Here is a 19,935-nt window from a genome sequence, read left to right as displayed (position 1 = left end):
GGAAATTGGGATTTTCAATGCTTTAGCTCTTTTCTTACAGCCACTTTCTATTTTGTGAAGCTCAACAATCTTGTTCTGCACATCAGAACTATATTATTTGGTTTTATTCCTTGTGATGGATGATTAAGGAAATTTGGCCTTTGTGCTCCTCATATTTATAATCCTGTGAAACAGGAAGTTATTGCTGGACAATATCATACTCCTAGTCATTCTAGTGTGCTAAATAAATGCAAATATGAATGGGAATATACTTCAGAGATATTTTACTCATTATAATTTCTAAGGGTGCCAATAATTGTGCCCAACATGCATATGAGAAAAACATTTATTTCATAACGTAAGTTTTCCCCCACTTTTAATTGTTTTACTTCAATGAAAGGTTAGCATTTTGTGAATTTTTTGAATGTAAGATCATAAAGATAAACAAAGCAGATTTATTTTCATAGCCGTCTTTGCTCATATTTACCAAGGGTGCCAATATTAGTGGAGGGCACTGTAAATTGTACATTTTTTGGAAAATAACCGATCGTTTCGCTAGATAGGATTCTTCTTCCTCGGCTGGGCCTCAGTTTAGAGCCCTTTGAAGCTGCATTTAAACTGCATTTTGGAAGTTCAAATTTGAGAGCACCATAGAAGTCCATTACATGAAGAGAAATCCTAAAACGTTTTCCTCACAAAACATAATTTCATTCCGACTGAAGAAAGAAAGACATCTTGGATGACAAGGGGGTGATTACATTACCTGTAAATTTTAGTTCTGGAAGTGAACTAATCCTTTAAAGAGTTTCTCCGTGCCGATCTCACTCGATATCCAAGGGTTTAGACTGTTCGTGGTACAGCATTTGGTTTAAGCCTACACTTATATCCATCGCCACCAAGCTTTTTCAATAGCTGTGCTCATCATATCAGTATTTTATTTTCTGAGGTGTGTTGTGGTAAAAATAGCAACATGTTGCGCCAGTAGCTCACCGAGTGCGGCCATTTCACAGTATAAAATATGTGTAGAACGATGTAGTATGTGTTTCCTACTACATATTTCAGTAAGAGACCTCATTTACGTTATATTAAGCCATGCAGTTCCCTTTAACAATCAGTTTCCCTATGAAGAAAATGAATTGCAATTTTGCTTCCAGAACCTGATTGTTGAAATCCCAACCACTAACATCTGCCAATGACCAATTAGAGTAAAGTGTTCCAGAGAGACACATAATAAAATGCGTTGTTCCAGTTATATATACGATTATATTTCCTGGTACACTGTAAAACATATTAACAGGCAGTTTTACATAAACTAACATTCAAAAATTTCATTGGTGTAACCTAATACAGTCAAGTTGATACAGTGATATTACATCATATTTTTAACTGGAATAAAACCTCATAAAGCACATTCTTTAGGTTATATGTAATTTTACCCTGTATTTGCTTGCATTTTACATAATTACTACTTTCTTAGCTGAATGTAACCGCATTTGCTGAATGTAATTTTTTTCCCTCACAAGAAACAAACAGCACTATCTTCACGATTGATACACTGTCATTAGTAAATTGCTCTAATGTTTTATCATACGGTTTGCTCTTTAACTTTTTTTTTTTTTTTAATCAAAGTGCTCTTTAAGCTTGTTTTGTGGCCAGGCATAGCAGTGTTTGTTCAGTCCTTTAAAATCTTTAAAGAGTTTGTAAATGACCTCCCTCATCCGGATATGGCCAGCATTGTATTTACCCAACATCATGCTCATGTTTGGCTTGTTTAGTGCCATTTTCATAGTTATTATGTGTTCAAGTTTTGTTAATAATTGTAAAATGATGACATTTGGTTAATTAAAGTGAGTTTGGTTATTAGAAAGCTTTGACGGCCTGTGTATGTGTAATGGTTTAGTAATGTGTTCTCTGTGCATTTTCCTGTATAAACACTCTTCATCTGGCTCTGAGTGTTTTGGGCCGTCTGGACGCAGCTGTCGGCCAAAAGAATATGTCACATCTGTCACGACAGGGTGCTCAAACACTCACGATGGCACTGTATCCCCTCTGTAAACACCATTGCAAGGTCACAAAAACAGGGTTGACATTTAAACGGTGTGTAGATTATTATGGTTTTGTTAGATATTGTCATTAATTAAATTGGATTTGTTATTTGTTAGAGATCATTTCTTAGGTTGTTTAGTGATGTTTGATTACTGCAATAATCATCGAACGCTTCTAGGTGATAATTACATGTAGGACATTTCTAAAAAGTCAGCACACTACAAGAGCGTCAAACATTAACAGACCAGCATACAGAGATTCTTTATACGTGTTTACACTCTTTTTAATGCCCCTCTTTAGAAGTATTGCACAATGTTTTCTAGCGCCTAGCGCATGCAACATTTCAGTGCAAAGGCATTCCCTTTGTTTAAGTACATGGTAAACATGCAAGCCCGCAGTTCCTGTTATAATATACACAAGTGCATAATAGCTGTAAACAAAATCCTCTCTGCATTTTACAGGTGGGCTGCAAGGCTGCAGTGGTTTTCTTCCAGTATGGCGTCATAGCCAGTTTCTTCTGGTTACTGGTGGAGGGTCTGTATCTGCACGCTCTCCTGGCCGTTTCCTTCTTCTCTGAGAGGAAGTACTTCTGGTGGTACATTCTCATTGGCTGGGGTGCGTATGTGCTCGGTGGCATTAAGATATATTGCCCCCGGCCTCATAATTCTTAATGGCAGGAGAGACACGCCTGTGAGATGTGAATGACAAATTGATCTCTAAAGTCAATAGGACCTTGTGCATGTACACACTCAAGATATAACAGTTAACCTTTCCATTGACGTCACTGTATCATTTTGGCAAACGTTTCACATGTCACTTTTCTTTAAATTTAGTATAAGCAGATTTGTATCTCAGGGTCAATTACGATTTGAGGCTAATTACCTATTCATTTCTTTCATTAAAATTCCTAACGATCATGTAGGCCAAATAAATAAGGAATCCCTGGAAATATGCATTCTAACAGTGACTAAAATGTCAACTTGTCAGAGCTGTATGTATTCAAATATTGACAGTATTCATAGTCAATATGTGTGTTTGTGTTACAGGAGTTCCAGGTGTCTTCATAACAATCTGGAGCATCACAAAAGCTTATTTACATGATATTGGGTGAGTAAACGCAACTTGTTCGCAGAACAACACTTTATATATACAGTCATGGGAGCCATAAAAACAAGAGTAACAATTAAAACAGAGCAACGGATATAACGGTTTGGTAACGCTTTAGATTACAACCCGCAAAGAACTACGTAAGTAAACTGAATTTACGGTGTATGTTTCTGTAATTATAGTGTACCTATAAAGAACGTACATGTAGGTATAAGGGACCAATATGTTATATTTGGGTAATAAGGGGATAACAAACCAGATATTTAACCTGCAAAGAACTACATAAGTATACTGAATTTGCGGTGTACGTTTCTGTAACTATAGTGTACCTATTAGTACGTATGTGTAGGTATAAGAGAACAATAGGCTATGTTACGTTTTGGTAATTCGGGGGTAACAACCAGATATACAACCTGCAAAGAACTGCGCTAGTAAACTGAAGTTACAGTGTATGTTTCGTATTTATATTGTACCTACGTGTAAGTATAAGGGAACAATATGTTACGTTTGGGTAATAACGGGGTAGAAAACAGATATACAAATAATTTATAATGGATTAATTTAAAAAAACTTAACATGTACCTGTTCTATTAAATCGTAAGTTTGGTGTATCTATACGTAAGCTTTTTAAAATTACTGGGAAATTATACTCTTGTTCCATGTAGTTACAGGGTAATTGTGCCCTCTGCGGGTTGTAAATTAAAGTGGCGATTGTTCCCCTCTTGTTCAAGGAAGTTACAGGGTAGGTTCAATACATAAACACACAATCTGAAAATATATCTAAAAATATTTTTTATAGTCGCTAATCCCACTTCTACCTCTAAACCTAAAGTTAACTATGACTGAACAGTTATAAAAATATAAAAAAACAGGAAAGTGCAATCACAATCATTTATTTATTGCAAAAATGTCAACAGCCATACAAAAAGTAATCCAAATAACGATGCGTTTGCAGCCGCAGTCCTCTCTGGCGGAATACAGTAGGTTTGAGGTGCAGTAGGATGAGAGCAGAATTTAAATTGTTAATCGCTGAAAATATTATCCAGATTATTGTCTTGATCCACTCCTCGAAGGCGCCCGCGCGTCATTCCAACACATCTCACCAGAAACACGGCATGTCGTAATCTGTGACGAATGCAGGCGAGAGCCAATGAACGTCCGATTTTCCTGTCGCAAAATGCACTTTAGCACGGGTTTATGGCTGTTGCTGCTGGACTCGCTGCTAGAGATGGAGATGAAGATCGCCGGACAAAGCCTTGAATTTGGTTCTGGTCCTCGCAAATCGTATGGATTCTGAAGATCTGGGTTACAGCACACAAATAAAATGGTTTAATTTGTAATTATGATGCGTGTTCGGTGTATTTTATGGTTCTATTGTTAGTCACAGCATGTTAGAGAAAACGCCTTTGTGTTCCACCACGGCAAACGAAGTTAATATTACATGAATGATTAAACGATTGCAGAAATATTATTTATTTTAAGGGTTTACCGTGTAGTCATGATAACATTATGTAGACCTATTCTTGGAAACGAGCTGGCAACAGAAATCACACAGAACAGAGTTAAATGTTATAATTTCATATTAAGTAAACGTTAAATGTTTAGATGATGTAAATATGTCAGTATTGTACATTTAATGTTTGTAAAAATGTAAATAAATGTACATTTTGTAGAACCACATTTTACGTCGCGTTGTTATATGTATTGTACCCTGTAACTTCGTTGAACAAGAGGGGAACAGTCGCCACTTTAATTTACAGCCCGCAGAGGGCACACTTACCCTGTAACTACATGGAACAAGAGTATAATTTCCCAGTAATTTTAAAAAGCTTACGTATAGATACACCAAACTTACGATTTAATAGAAAAGGTACCTGTTAAGTTTTTTAAATTAATCCATTATAAATTATTTGCATATCTGTTTGCTACCCCCTTATTACCCAAACATAACCTATTGTTCCCTTATACTTACACGTAGGTACAATATAAATACGAAAAATTCACCGTAACTTTAGTTTACTTACGCAGTTCTTTGCAGGTTGTATATCTGGTTGTTACTCTCTATTACCAAAACGTAACATATTGTTCTCTTATACCTACATGTACGTTCTTTAATAGGTGCACTATAATTACAGAAACGTACACCGTAAATTCAGTATACTTATGTAGTTCTTTGCAGGTTGAATATCTGGTTTGTTATCCCCTTATTACCCAAATATAACATTTTGTTCCCTTATACCTACATGTACGTTCTTTATAGGTACACTATAATTACAGAAACATACACCGTAAATTCAGTTTACTTACGTAGTTCTTTGCGGGTTGTAATCTAAAGCGTTACCAACGGTTTTTATGAGTTTATGCGCTCCGTTGAATTTCTGTTTTCTACACACCTTTTGCCAATAGCTACAATATAGCTGACACTGTAAATTTCCCTGAAGGCTGTGCCTTGATGATAAATGACATGTCTTCATGGAGGTCAGGAGGCTATATTTAGAGCTGAGTTCATGGAATGAGACACTTGAAAAGAATTTATGTGGATATTTTCATTTTCATTGCCCGTTTTTTCTTATTTATTTCTTCATTTGTTTTTGCATCCAATCTTCACGTGGACTGTTCAAACAGTGAGAGTCCACTTTTTCAGCAGCCTTGGCTCTGGAAATGTTTTTCCCAGTCATTTTCTACAAAGGGGTTTTAAACACTTATTTAACAAGGAGTTTAAGACATGAACTAAATCAATCAGCTCTGAAAAGAGTCACAACATAAAGTGGCCAGCAGTTGCTGGGCTTTTCTGCACAAGTTTAGTTGCCGTGGTAACAGTGACTGATTGGCAGATCACTCTTCAGGATTCTGACCCAGGCATTTGACCATTAAAGGATTAGCTCACTTCCTGAATAAAACATTTCAGGATTTTTCTCCATATAGTGGAGTTTAATGGGAGCCAACGGGTTGAAGGTCCAAATTGCAGTTTCAAAGGGCTCTACACGATCCCAGCCGGGGAATAAGTGTCTCATCTAGCAAAACAATTAGTTGTTTTCTAACCAAAATAAAAATGTATATACTTTTAAATCACAAATGCTTATCTTGCACTAGCTCTGCGATGCGCATGCGCGTCTTTACGCATTGCATAATTACTTTGGAAAAGTCACATGCGGTTAGTTCTTCGTCTGTGTACTCTGGTCCACAAAGGTAGGATAGGGCGAAAAACTCCCATCTCATTTTCTCCTCCAACTTCAAAATAGTCCAACGTCGTTGTTTTACCACTTTTTGTAAAGGGTGGTTGACTTTCTTTCTATGTTCACTTTGTAAAAACTGGGTTGGTACTTCCACCTACGTCACGTGTCACCTTTCCAATGTGACTACGTAATGTGTGAAGTCAAACTAGTTCAAGACAAGCATTTTGTTAAGTATATATATATGTGACCCTGGACCACAAAATCAGTCTTAAGTCGCTGGGATATATTTGTAGCAATAGCCAAAAATACATTGTATGGGTCAAAATTATAGATTTTTCTTTTATGCCAAAAATCATTAGGAAATTAAGTAAAGATCATGTTCCATGAAAATATTTTGTAAATTTGCTACTGTAAATATATTAAAGCTTACTTTTTGATTAGTAATATGCATTGCAAAGAACTTAATTTGGACAAATTTTTTTCTTAATATTTTATTTTTTTGCACCCTCAGATTCCATATACTGAAATAGTTGCATCTCAGCCAAATATTCTTCTATCCTAACACACCATACATCAATAGAAAGCTTATTTATTCAGCTTTTAGATGATGTATAAAGCTCAATTTTGAAAAATTGACACTTATGACTGTTTTTGTGGTCCAGGGTCACATATATGAAGAGTTCAAATGCAAAAGCCTCTAAATCCATCTGACGTATTTCTTTAAAATTAGCATTTCTTTCTGGCTACTTTGTATAGGTTTCTATGCATGTACTGGTACTTCTAATTTGGGCTGAGGCTGGAATTTAGCGAGTTTGAAGTAAAAGTATTTGATGAATGTGTACTATGTGTCAGGAGCATTCACTCAGTATCATTATCTCATTTTTGACCGAAATGGCTTTTAGCTGGTTTTGCATCTGGACTCTTCATATATATTTTAGAAAATGACTGATCGTTTTGATAAGACCAGTGTTGGGGAAAGTTTTTTTTTTTTAAGTAATGCATTCAATATTGCGTTAATTCCTAAAAAGTAACTAATTGCCTTAATTAGTTACTTTTTATGGAAAATAATCCATTACATTACTGTTACTTTTTCCTCAACTGGGCTAGTCTTGCTTGTTTGTTTTTAATTAAAAAAATTTTTTTTGGCAAATTATAAATGTTATAAAAATTATAAATGTAATGTTTATCCAAAGCCATTTTTGCTTGTTAATATGGCTGAATTGTTTCATCGAAGGTCTTCAGCAAAGACGTTGTTTAAAAAATTGGGATTAAATAGATAAAGGATATTTGCATTATTTAAAGGGGTCATCGGATGCCCATTTTCCACAAGTTGATATGATTCTTTAGGGTCGTAATGAACAGTCTATAATATACTTTGGTTAAAAATTGTAAAACAACACCCTTTTTACCTTGCCAAAATCAGCGCTGCAAAAATCATCCTGTTCTGGTCGAGGTTGCTTTAAATGTTAATGAGCTCTGCTCGCCCCGCCCCTCTCTTCTCTCTGTGGAGTGACGAGCCTATTTACTTTAGTCGCTTTTAGCTGCTAAATTTGCTAACTAACACGTTATTAGGAAAGGCAATCGCGAAGATTCATAAAAACACCCTTATACTCACTTCTGCTGTATATGAAGCTGAATCACAAATGATTTGCACGAACACAGACGCATTTACGTAGATCGGAAGGCGCATTCCCTTCACAAACAAACTTAATCCACTGCATCTTCAGCGGCTCAGATGTTGGGAGTAAATGACAACCACTATGTTCATTATTACATCCAGCAACACAACACCTCAATCGCTCAATCAGAGATATTCTTGTCTAACTTACATCACTGCTCCAGCATCGAAACAATGGAGGTCAGACTGTTTCTGCTTATTTAAGGTGGGTCTGAGATAAGACGCTCATGTCAATCAACTATCGTGGGAGTGGACTCTGTCGGTGTGACGTCACACCGACAGGCATCTGAGAACGGCTCGATTTGAAAAAGGGGATATTATTTTTACATATTAATTAAAAAACACTGCATGGATTTTTATCATTATAGGGTAGATGTGTACATACACTGCCAACACATTAATGTGTAAACAACATATAAAAGTGAACTTTGCATCCGATGAGCCCTTTAACATTTTTAGTTATTGCAAGTTTGTGTCATATTTTAAGTTTGCATTTCACTTTGAGGAACACTGAATCTGTAAACGCATGTTCACATGTAGTCTAGCACAGGGGTGGTCTACCACTACAGTAACCATCATGTTTACAAAGTACACAACGCCTCCACACTTATTCCCATGGGGGGCAACATGGGGGCAAGAGAGCTGTCAGTCAATAAATGGGAAAACAAAGTAGCCTAACTAGCATTTCTTATTTGGAAATGTAACTTAGATTTTTTCTTCTAAATTAAAAAGTAATGCGTTACTTTATTAGTTACTTGAAAAAGGTAATTTGATGACATAACTTGCGTTACTTGTAATGCCTTATACCCCCAACACTGGAAAAAGCCCTTATTCCTCCTCGGATCAAGTAGAACCCTTTGAAGCTGTACTAAAACTGCAATTTGAAGTCCAGTATAGGGAGAAAAACCCTGGAATGTTTTCTTTTAAAAACTTACATTTCTTTTTCAACTGAAGAAAGAAAAACATGAACAACTTAGATGACATGGGGGTGAGTAAATTAGTTGAAAATCATTTGTGATTATTCATTTATATTATTTGCCATTACATAACCACCTTAGAGTTCAAGATAGGTCTGTCTTAAACGGGTCATACATTATTGCTTAAAATACATTTCTCTATGTAGAAAATGGTTGGGAATTTTACTTACGGAACCCAGATGTTTTGCTCCATTACTGTAGTTTAATTTTATGATTTTGTTTTGATAGATGTTGGGATTTTATTGACGATGATCTGTGGTGGATTATAAAAACGCCTACATTGGTAACAATACTGGTGAGTGACCTTACATCAGCATGAAATTCTCACAAATATGGGAGGTGGTGCATGAAATACTTTAAAACAGGGCCTAATCTGTTGATGTTTTTCTAGATGAACTTCATTCTCTTTATTTGTATCATCCGGATACTTCGTCAGAAAATCAGCTGCCGGGATATTGGGAGAAATGAATCACACCAGTACTCGTGAGTTTTTTTTTGGTTATCTCGCCAACCTGATCTCATGACGAAAACGTACCTGTGGTACATATCACTGCATTTTCCAACAGAAATGTCCACTGAGTGGCACTATAAGAGTGTTCATTTTTTTTCCCCCTGGAACAGATGAGCATACATATGGTATGTTTTATGTGACATTGGTTTTGTATGTGTCACCACAGTTCTTGAAAAGTCCTTTGTAGGGCGCTATAACTCTCGTTGACGTTTTAAAATAAACCTAAAACTACCCAATAGCATGAACAAAAGTGAATGTGATGTAAAAACGTGATTGCAAGCATGCTGTTTTAGCTTGTTTTTTGATCTATCATCTTTCAGCTTTTTCATCATGAGTCATGTTTTTCACAGGATTCATACCCAAGGATTCCTCATCCTAAGTCCAATTCCTTGCCAGCTGAGCTACCGAGCAAGCTTGTTGTAGCTGGTGTTGTGCCCTTTGTCAACCCCCTGCCAAATTATTACCCCCTCTCATTGAAATCGCTACATGATTGCCTAATCCTAACCCCTCCACTCCCCCACACCTAACCCTAAACCAATACCAAACATTTGGAGCTGTAATCATAACTGTGTACGAAAACGATTACAAGTGTTTTACCACCTCTAGTATTCATTTCTGTTGGAAACTGCACTGATATGTACGTATTTCGCATCTCATGACGTTTTCGTCATGAGATCAGGTAGCAACCCATCTTGCATGCATAATATGAACACAAATATATTCTAACATATGCCATTTCTTTTGATTTACAGGAGACTGGCGAAATCAACTCTACTTTTGATTCCCTTGTTTGGGATAAACTACATTATCTTTGCCTTCATGCCTCATCACATCGAGTCTTATGTGCGTCTGGTGTTTGACTTGATCCTGGGGTCGTTTCAGGTAGGCAGCAGGAGACTGAAACGTGTTTTTGCCAACAGTCGTATAATATTCTTTTATAAGTATTCCTTATCTAGTTTGGATTCTCTAAATACCAATAGAATACTAAGATTGGCTACAGCAAAAGACTCACCCTGGGAACTGCCAGCACGCTTCAGCCCCAGACATGCCCAGTGATATTTATTCCCTCCATTTTTGTTGTGCAGCCAGATGAAAAGGTTGAATGAGGAATTGCAAAAATGGCCTTAAAGGAATAGTTCACCCAAAAATTCAAACTCTGTCATTTACTCACCATCATGTTGTTCCAAACCTGTACGAGTTTTTTTTTTCTGTTGAACACAGAGTATGTTTTGAAGAATTGTGATAAACAAACAGATGATGGTAGCCATTGACTTGCAAAAAAACTCTTTTGTGTGAAACAGAAGAAGCAAACAGGTTTGGAACAACATGAGAGGGTGAGTAAATGATGACCTTTTTTTTCTACTAACCCTTTAAATATTTCAAAGACCTGCCGTCCTGTCTTTCTCTGAAGTCAAATGAGTTGAAATTGAAATCTAACAATTAAGGCTGGGTAAAAAATATTAATTTCTCGATTTTAATTCATTCTCATTTTTATAAAAGATATACATGAAGTTAATATACGTAACGTTTTAGTGCACCTCCCATCTAATAAATCGCTATAGGCTTTGTGATTTGTTACTTTTGATATGAAACAAAGTCTCAGATTTCAAATTCTGCCCATTTTATTTCAATATTCAAACAATAAATTTCGTTTTGGTGCTGTTTAATATGGAGTGACGTGAACTGATCGTCTCCTCTGCTTTAATACCAGTTTCAGCAAAAAATAAATATAAATGAACATATGAAGGTATATTAAAAGAAAGAGTGCAACTTACTGAAATCCGTATCTTGTGTCATGTTTTTGCCTAACCAGCATTTTAACCGTGGAAGACATCAAAACAACAGCTTGTTTACGCCTGTCGTTTACACTGCTTTAGTGTTTTCGACCCTCGTAAACGGAGACTTTCGAAAACGCATCAGACCCCGTTTTAGGCCCTGTTTTAGGCCCTGTTTACACTAGTGCGTTTTTTTGCCATTTTGCCATTTATTTTGACAGGACAGTATAGCGGTGACAGGAAACCTTGTGGGACAAAGATAGAGGGGTGAGATCGGGAAAGGTCCACAAGCCAGGATTCGAACTCGGGACGCTGAGTCGGCGCTGCCCACAAGGCTATCGGCGCCGACAACGCTAGTGCGTTTCTGTTTTAAAATGAAAACGATCCTTGTCTACACTGCACAACTGAAAATGCATGTCACATGACCATTCATGCAGGTACAACCATAGATATTTATATGTAGATGCTCTATTATTTAGATGGCGGACGCGTTTACGTACTTGAAGTGGTCGATTGGGGAATCTACCTATACATATCTATGGGTACAACAATGAGCGTTATGTTTAATGTTTACACGGTCATCAAAGATACCCAGAGCGAATGTGGGCAGCCACACCACCATTTTCAAAATTCTCAGTTTTGGTCCGTTTACACTGAGGCTGGGTTTACACTTTTGAAAACACTGCAGACCCCATTTTAGTTTGAAAACTTTGGGGTTGCGTTTCAGTGTAAACGGACCAAAACGGAGACTTTTGAAAATGATGGCGTGTCTGAACACATTCTCTCTGCGTATCCTTGATGACCGTGTAAACAATAACATCAAGCTCATTGTTGTACCCATAGAATTATATACGTAGATGCATCATTCGATCACTCCAAGCACGTAGACGCATCCGCCATCTAATAATAGGGAATCTACCTATACATATGTATGGTTGTACCTGCATGAATGGTCATGTGACATGCGTTTTCGGTTCTGTACTGTAGACGGTGTTCGTTTCTGAAACACAGTGAAAATGCTAGTTTTAAAATGAAAACGCACTAGTGTAAACAGGGCCTCAGTTTTCGAGGTTCGAAAAAAAAACCGGAGTAGTGTAAACAATAGGCGTAACCATAGCAAAAGTTTGAACGTAGTGTAAACGTAGCCTTAGTTTGAAAACTCTGGGGTTGCGTTTCAGTGTAAACGGGCCAAAACTGAGACTTTGTAAAACGGTGGCGTGGCTGCCCACATTCGTTCTGCTTATCCTTGACGACCTTGTAAACAATAACATCATGCTCATTGTTGTACCCATAGATACACTACCATTCAAAAGTTTGGGGTCAGTACATTTTTATTGTTTCTTTTCTTTTTTTTTTTAAGAAATTAATACTTTTATTCACCAAGGATGTATTAAGTTAATAATTAAAAGTTTATTAAAAGTTAATAATAAATAATTTACATTGTTATAAAATATTTATATTTTGAATAAACACTGTACTTTTTAAACTCACAGTTTACTCACTAAAAAACTCACTAAAAAAAAATCACAGGTTCCAAAAAATATTTGGCAGCACAGCTGTTGATATTATCCAACACTGATCATTCTAATAATAAATCCGCATATTAGAATGATTTCTGAAGGATCATGTGACACTTAAGACTGGAGTAACAGCTGATAAAAATTCAGCATTTTCATCACAGGAATAAATTCTATTTTAAAGTATGTTAAAATAAAAAACATTATTTTATATTGTAAAAACATTTTGCAATATTACTGTTTTTTTTCTATATTTTTAATCAAATAAATGCAGCCTTGATGAGCATAAGAGACTTCTTTAAAGACTATTACAAGTCTTACTGACCCCAAACTTTTGAACGGTAGTGTATGTATAGGTAGATTCCCCATTCAACCGCTCCAAGCACGTAAACGTCACCTAAATAATAGGGCATCTGCCTATACATTAGTTAATTTTAACCTTCAGTATTAATGTTGTACTATGTTGTACTTTCATGTATATTTTATAGCATTAATTTTTCCTTGATACAATTTAGCATGTACTGTAACTGATATATATCCAATATTGAATCGAACCAGAAATTGAATCAAATCAAAAGTGTGTGGATCAGAATAGAATCAAACTGTGAAATTTGTGTCAGAACCCAGTCCTAAAACCATTGCTTTTTTGTAGACCAAAATGGTAATTTTATTATGTATGATTTATAATTGAAACTGATTATAAGAACAGCATTAAATATTAAAAAAAATACTTGGTTTAAAATAATCAATTGTTTTAAAGTATTTAATTATTATCGTTTGGTTTTATCATTTGTATAAATTTGCCCTCAAGAGGTCCAATTAATTGTCCTCTTTATTTTTCTTCAGGGATTTTGCGTTGCTGTCCTGTACTGTTTTCTAAATGGAGAGGTAATGTTATCAGAATTTAATGTGTTTTTATGTATTATTATACGAGAGAAAGAGAATTGTACATGCCAGTCAAATGTTTGGAAACAGACGAATTTGTATCTCATGATCTTAAAAATGAAAAACAATTTTAACAACCTCACCACACTCTCCAGGTTCAGTCTGAGATCAAACGAAAGTGGAGGCGGTGGCACATGCAGAGATTTCTGGGAGCTGACACCAAGTATCAGCAGCCCTCAATGGCAAGCAACGGCCTCAACTTCAGCTCCCAAATCACCATGATGACGAAATGCAGCCCCTCCACACGCCGTGCTTCTGCCTGTCAAGATGACTTCTCCACCATCTGAGCGCTGAGTGATGCTCCGTCTATAACTAGACACAAAAACCAATGTGTCTGTGCTTTACACGCACAGAAAGGCTGTCACCCGGACCACCTCCATCATCTGCAGGTTGCTGCTCTGACATCATTCCTGTAGGAACTGCGCATCTCACTGCTCAGTAGGAACGTGAGGGAAACCGTGCGGCTCAAAGCTCATGGTGACGGTTTGGCATATGATGCATCTTCATAGCCGTTCTTTCATACACATCATAGGAGAAATGGATTCTTTGACATTTGCTTGTGTTTCATCAAACTACTGACTTGCGAGGATGCGATCAGAGCTCATTTTGTTGCTGAGAAGACTTGTCTGAATCATGAGCCACATCCATTGCGCCATTTTTGTGCACAACAACACAGACATTAATCCTCAGCATTCGAGTTGGTATCTGTCGGTCGTGTTTTGTTCTTATTATGCTGCTGAAGATTTCTCAGACTCTTAATAATCTGTAAAGCTGAACGGTGACCTTTTGGGTCTCTAGTGACCAGGTTTTATTTTTATCTTCTTCCTTATTCCAGGAAAAAAGTAATGTGATTTAGACACTCTGACATTCTGCTACAATCCTGTTTTTGCATCCTCCCTATTTGTGTCATGTGCTTGCATATTTTTGTACATGTGGACGAACACAAATGTCTCTCATCGACAGCCATAAAAGCATGTTTACTTCTGCAGCAGGAATAAAGTGTGTCATTCTGTATGTTTTATAACAGTGATTTATAGTGTAATAGTGTATAGTTCTATATAAAAATGTACATGGGTTGTGTAAGTGTGCATTTGTCACATAAAAAAACAATTGCAAATGATGCATTTTTAGGAGATTGGTCTTTCTAAAGAGGATTTTTAGTCTGAAATCTTTTAAGTACATGCATAGTGTTAGTCATAGTTGCTGGCATTAAAATGCTCTCGCATGTTTGCATGCACAGTTCTTGTACCTCGGTGTGAGTAAGATGTACGTTTTAAGGTAAAATGTCAATAAGAGTGTTGTTGCTGTTTTTAGAAGTGTATTGTGGATATTGTCATAGAAAAGTATGACACGGATCAATTTTATTATTAGATCTTAGTATGTCTTTTCTCTTTATATGAAAGTATTTATATGCTAGTCAGAGAAAATTATTGATTTTTCTATTAAATTATGTATTGTGTATTATTTTATATTTAATAATCATCACCATGACCAATGTGCAATTTGTTTATTATTTTATTTTCAATTTTGGTATTAAGAGGTCATTGCCTTCTACGTTTATCTATCTATTGGGGCGTTTCCTCTGAGGAGGCAAGGGAGGCAGTGTCAAAATTGTATAAATCACACATTTTTCTGAACTAAATCCGTCCAAAAGCAACACCAGCATGTAAAGTTACAGCGGGAGTCCTCGTCTCTCTTGCCTCCCCTGTGCCCATTGAGTTTTAACAGACCCCCTAAAGCGATATGATTGGATATGACTGATTATGTTCGACTGTGACTGGTTCATATGAAAAGTCCTGCCTCTTGTGTTTGTGTATGTTCCGAGTTCGCAAATCAGTCTGGAATGAGCAATATAATGCCGTTAATGGGAAGACTAATAAAAACGTAATTAAACAACTTACACACTTAGATATATCCACTTTGTCAAGTCAAAATTAAACTTAGTCTGAAAACATGATCTGTGGGGGTTGTTGAAATTAAAGGTAGGCCTACTTCTCCACATCTGTGACCAGTGTTTACCAAGCTTTGATGACTGATGATCTGAAAATAAGTTTACTATGAAAAAGAACAGCTGAACATCAGTTCATAAATAAAAAATATAACTGTTTAAATAAAATATATTGTTTTGTTACTGCCTTGAGTCATTATTTTGAAATAAAATGCTTAAAAACACTAAAATGATTAGATTTACTTGGTTTTAATGAATGGAGTAGCCTATTAATTAGATTGTATATGTAACAATATATATATTTTTTTATTCTGGTAGTGTAAGTACACAAAAAAATGCTGGATTAGAAACAACCCAACTTGGGTTATTTAGCAACCCAGCGCTGGGAAAATATTGGACAGAACATATGCTGGGTTATTTTGACCCAGCTGGTTGGGTTAAAGGAGAATCCACTTCCAGAACAACAATTTACAGATAATGTACTCACCCCCTTGTCATTCAAGATGTTCATGTCTTTCTTTCTTCAGTCGTAAAGAAATTATGTTTTTGAGGGAAACATTTCAGGATTTTTCTCCATATAATGGACTGATATGGTGCCCCCCGAACTTCCAAAATGTAGTTTAAATGCGGCTTCAAACAATCCCAAATGCAGTTATAAACGATCCCAGCTGAGGAAGAAGAGTCTTATCTAGCGAAACCATCGGTTATTTTCATAAAAATAATACAATTTATATAATTTTTAATGGCAAACGCTCGTCTTGTCTTACTCTGCCTAACTGTCTTGAGTCAGAATACAGAGTTCAGAGAGAGAAATGCAAGACAAGTGTTTGGCATTAAAAAGTATTTAAATTGTATTTTTTTTTTTAATGAAAATAATCAATCGTTTCGCTAGATAAGACTGTTCTTCCTCGGCTGGGATTGTTTACAACCATATTTGAGATCGCCTGAAGCTGCATTTAAACTTTATTTTGGAAGTTCAAAATTGGGGCACCATAGACGTCCATTATATGGAGAAAAATCCATGAAACGTTTTCCTCAAAAAACATAATTTCTTTATGGCTGAAGAAAGAAAGACATGAACATCTTGGTTGACAAGAGGATGAGTACATTATTTGTAAATTGTTGTTCTGGGAAGTGGACTTCTCCTTTAAATGTTTTTACATTTAAATTTATTTTATTTAAGTCTACTATTGTTTATAATTATATTGCTGGTTTAAAATGCACTGGAACTTATAGAAACACAGAATTACTAGAGGCAACAGCAATAATCAAAAGATTAACATTTACAAAATACAAGACATTTTATTTGGGTGAATACAGCATAGTTTACAATATTACATACATTTAAACTCGTTTAACAAACATTTTAGACATAAAAATGTAACATTTAAAAGTAGAATTTTAATTGTAGTGTATCTCTCTGTAATCGCTTTTTACCGAAACAGCGCACGCCGGTCGCCGAAATCTGAGCCGGTGAAGGGCTATTGTTCGGCGGGTTAACTGCGAACTTCAGGCCGCGGCCTCGCGTTTCACTCGTAGCTGAAAGATGCCATGACTAACTCCAAAAACTGCCCATAAACAAACAGTACTGACATAGTACTGTTAAAAAACATATTTTAAGATTAAACTCAGTACAATAACAAATAAAATCCATTTATTTTATGCCTTAAAAAAAAGTTTTTTTAAAAAGTGTGGACTGCCTCCTCGTTTCAGAACACCTCTGCTATCCATCCATCCACATTGTCTCTGAATGTATCCACACAAGCTCTGTATAAACACATTTTATTAATTCTGGCATTAATTCAACAACAATAGCAACTGCTTTGCTCTCATATATTGTGGATTTCAGATTTTCCATTAAGTAAAAAAAACCTGAGACTTCCATTACGATGACAATCAAATCTTGTGCAAGAATGATGGAGTGGGAGAAACCGAACTCAGTGAAAGGTGAATGAGGTCTAATTTTTGTTTACCTCCCATTTAAAACGCATCTGTCATTTATTTATCCATCAAATCCCTTGTTAAATTATTCTCCTAACTCTCTCTGTCTCTTCATCTCTTTGTGTCTCTTTCCTTATATCATTTTCAGTGTCTGAATACCAGTGAACATGCTGATGTCACAGCAAACAGATTAGCCAAGCTCAGCGTGGTCAAGCATGGTTTAAAATTACAGTGAGATCTCCAATACATAAACAAAATGATGTTTATAAATGTGAGCAGATGAGCCAACAGGAGGCAGCGTCTCCTGAGGATTTCATTGAAATGAAGGAAATGACTCCCATGGGGGGAGCGCTGGAAACTAAGCCTAGAATCGCACACCATGTTAATTAGGACGATATAAATATTAATTATATAAGCATGCAATCCCTGCTTACGTCCACACATCTAGTTCACAAATGTAAATTATGTTTAAAGACTATATGGCATATTATAAATTACCATAACTCAACCATAAACATGTTTGAGAGGCTTATTATTATTAGATACCCTTCACTGACACAAGTTTTTATAGCCCCTGCGATTTATGGATATTTACAACCTTCCTCTTATACCATGGTGCTCAGGACTTTTTTGGTGCCCAACAATTACATATATATATATATATATATATATATATATATACATACATATATATATATATATGTACATACATATATATATGCGTATATATATATATATATATATATGTAATTGTTGGGCACCAAAAAAGTCCTGAGCACCATAGTATAAGAGGAAGGTTGTAAATATCCATATATATATATACATATAAACTCTTTTGAGCTTAAAACTAAATGTGTTACAGCAGAGCCAGTGTTATAATCCAATAATAGAATGGAGAATTAATGCATTGCACAAAATAAAATCAAAACATTTCACATTTGTGACCCTGTACCACAAAACCAGTCATAAGGGTCAATTTTCTGAAACTGAGATTTATACATCATCTGAAAACTGAATAAATATGCTTTCCATTGATGTACGGTTTGAACAAGACAATATTTGGCTGAGATACAAGTATTTGAAAATCTGGAATCTGAGGGTAAATATTGAGAAAATCACCTTTAAAGTTGTCCAAAGTAAGTTCTTAGCAATGCATATTACTAATCAAAAATTAAGTTTTGATATATTTATGGTAGGAAATGTACTAAATATTTTCGTGGAACATTCTGTCTTAATATTCTAATCATTTTTGGCACAAAAGAAAAATCAATAATTTTGACCCATACAATGTATTTTGGCTATTGCTACAAATATACCTGTGCTACTTAAGGCTGCTTTACTGGTCCAGGGTCACATGTTAGGATTTTGTGCATGTCTATTTAGGGCATTTAATATTAATTATTTACTTATTTAGTAAGTTTGTTAGTTAGTATGTTTTAGAACTACAGTCTCATGTTGTCTTAACCTCTATATGAGTTGATATGAAATACTGAGCTCCATGGGACTTTCATACAGAATTCATTAGTGTTAACTACATAAACATATGAACGTGCATCAAAGACTGACACGGAAGAGAAGAAATTGTTGAATAAAGTTATTTTTATTTTCTTTGCACACAAAAAGTATTCTTGTATCTTCATAAAAACCACTAATGTCACATGGGCTATTTTAACAATGTCCTCACTAACTTTCTAGGCCATGGTATGGTATTTCTACCCCCCATGTCTATGCGGGGGTCAGAAAACTCAAGGATTTCATCAAAAATATCTTAATTTGTGTTATAAAGATGAACGAAGGACGGGCTTGGAACGACATGATGGTGAGTAATTAACGACAGAATTTTCATTTTTGAGTGAACTATCCCTTTAACATGACATTAACTTAAGCATACGCTCAGTGCACTGACCTCTACAGAGGTACGTAGGCCAAAAAACTAAATATTAGCTTCTTAACACATAATACATCATTTTATCCTCAGTATTTTACATTTGTATGACCTTTATGTCATTTTTGATGGCCCATGTGCACCAAGTCTTGGAAACAATCTGACTCTGATAAACACTTTTTCCTTTTGGTATAATAAACTAAATTTTAATGTTCTGGTGGGACCTATCAACAGCTGCACTGACAGCAAACCCAAGATCATAACAAAGGGATTTATTGCCATTTTTTCCTCACAAAACATTTTTGCATGACCTTTTAAGCCAGTTAATAAAATATTTTAAGAGTAAGACGTCAAATATCAAATAGCAGTTTCAAAACATGAAAAGTAACATTCTTTTATAGATGCAATAAAGTGAGTAGAGAGGGGAAAAAAAATCGATGAAACGTCCCA

The 19,935-nt window shown here is 35.6% G+C and overlaps 1 protein-coding gene across 3 annotated transcripts in view; it reads left to right on the top strand.

Moving 5' to 3' along the window:
* The window catches only part of vipr1a (vasoactive intestinal peptide receptor 1a), a 42,271-nt gene extending 26,459 nt beyond the window's left edge, over window positions 1-15,812 (top strand). For 2 of the 3 annotated variants that reach the window (XM_051096185.1, XM_051096178.1), the window contains 7 exons: window positions 2,487-2,640; window positions 3,072-3,132; window positions 9,192-9,258; window positions 9,355-9,446; window positions 10,227-10,356; window positions 13,613-13,654; window positions 13,807-15,812. In XM_051096185.1, the coding sequence (XP_050952142.1) occupies window positions 2,487-2,640; window positions 3,072-3,132; window positions 9,192-9,258; window positions 9,355-9,446; window positions 10,227-10,356; window positions 13,613-13,654; window positions 13,807-13,998 (738 nt within the window). In that variant the 3' untranslated portion in view covers window positions 13,999-15,812. Of the gene's footprint in view, window positions 1-2,486; window positions 2,641-3,071; window positions 3,133-9,191; window positions 9,259-9,354; window positions 9,447-10,226; window positions 10,357-10,695; window positions 10,933-13,612; window positions 13,655-13,806 lie in introns of those variants that run through there. The other variant, XM_051096194.1, reaches the window with a different exon arrangement.
* Window positions 15,813-19,935: the final 4,123 nt, after the last annotated feature.

The sequence above is a fragment of the Labeo rohita genome, chromosome 2 (genome assembly GCF_022985175.1).
Source record: "Labeo rohita strain BAU-BD-2019 chromosome 2, IGBB_LRoh.1.0, whole genome shotgun sequence".
NCBI classification, from domain to species: domain Eukaryota; kingdom Metazoa; phylum Chordata; class Actinopteri; order Cypriniformes; family Cyprinidae; genus Labeo; species Labeo rohita.
This window is presented reverse-complemented; position numbering and strand designations above follow the sequence as displayed.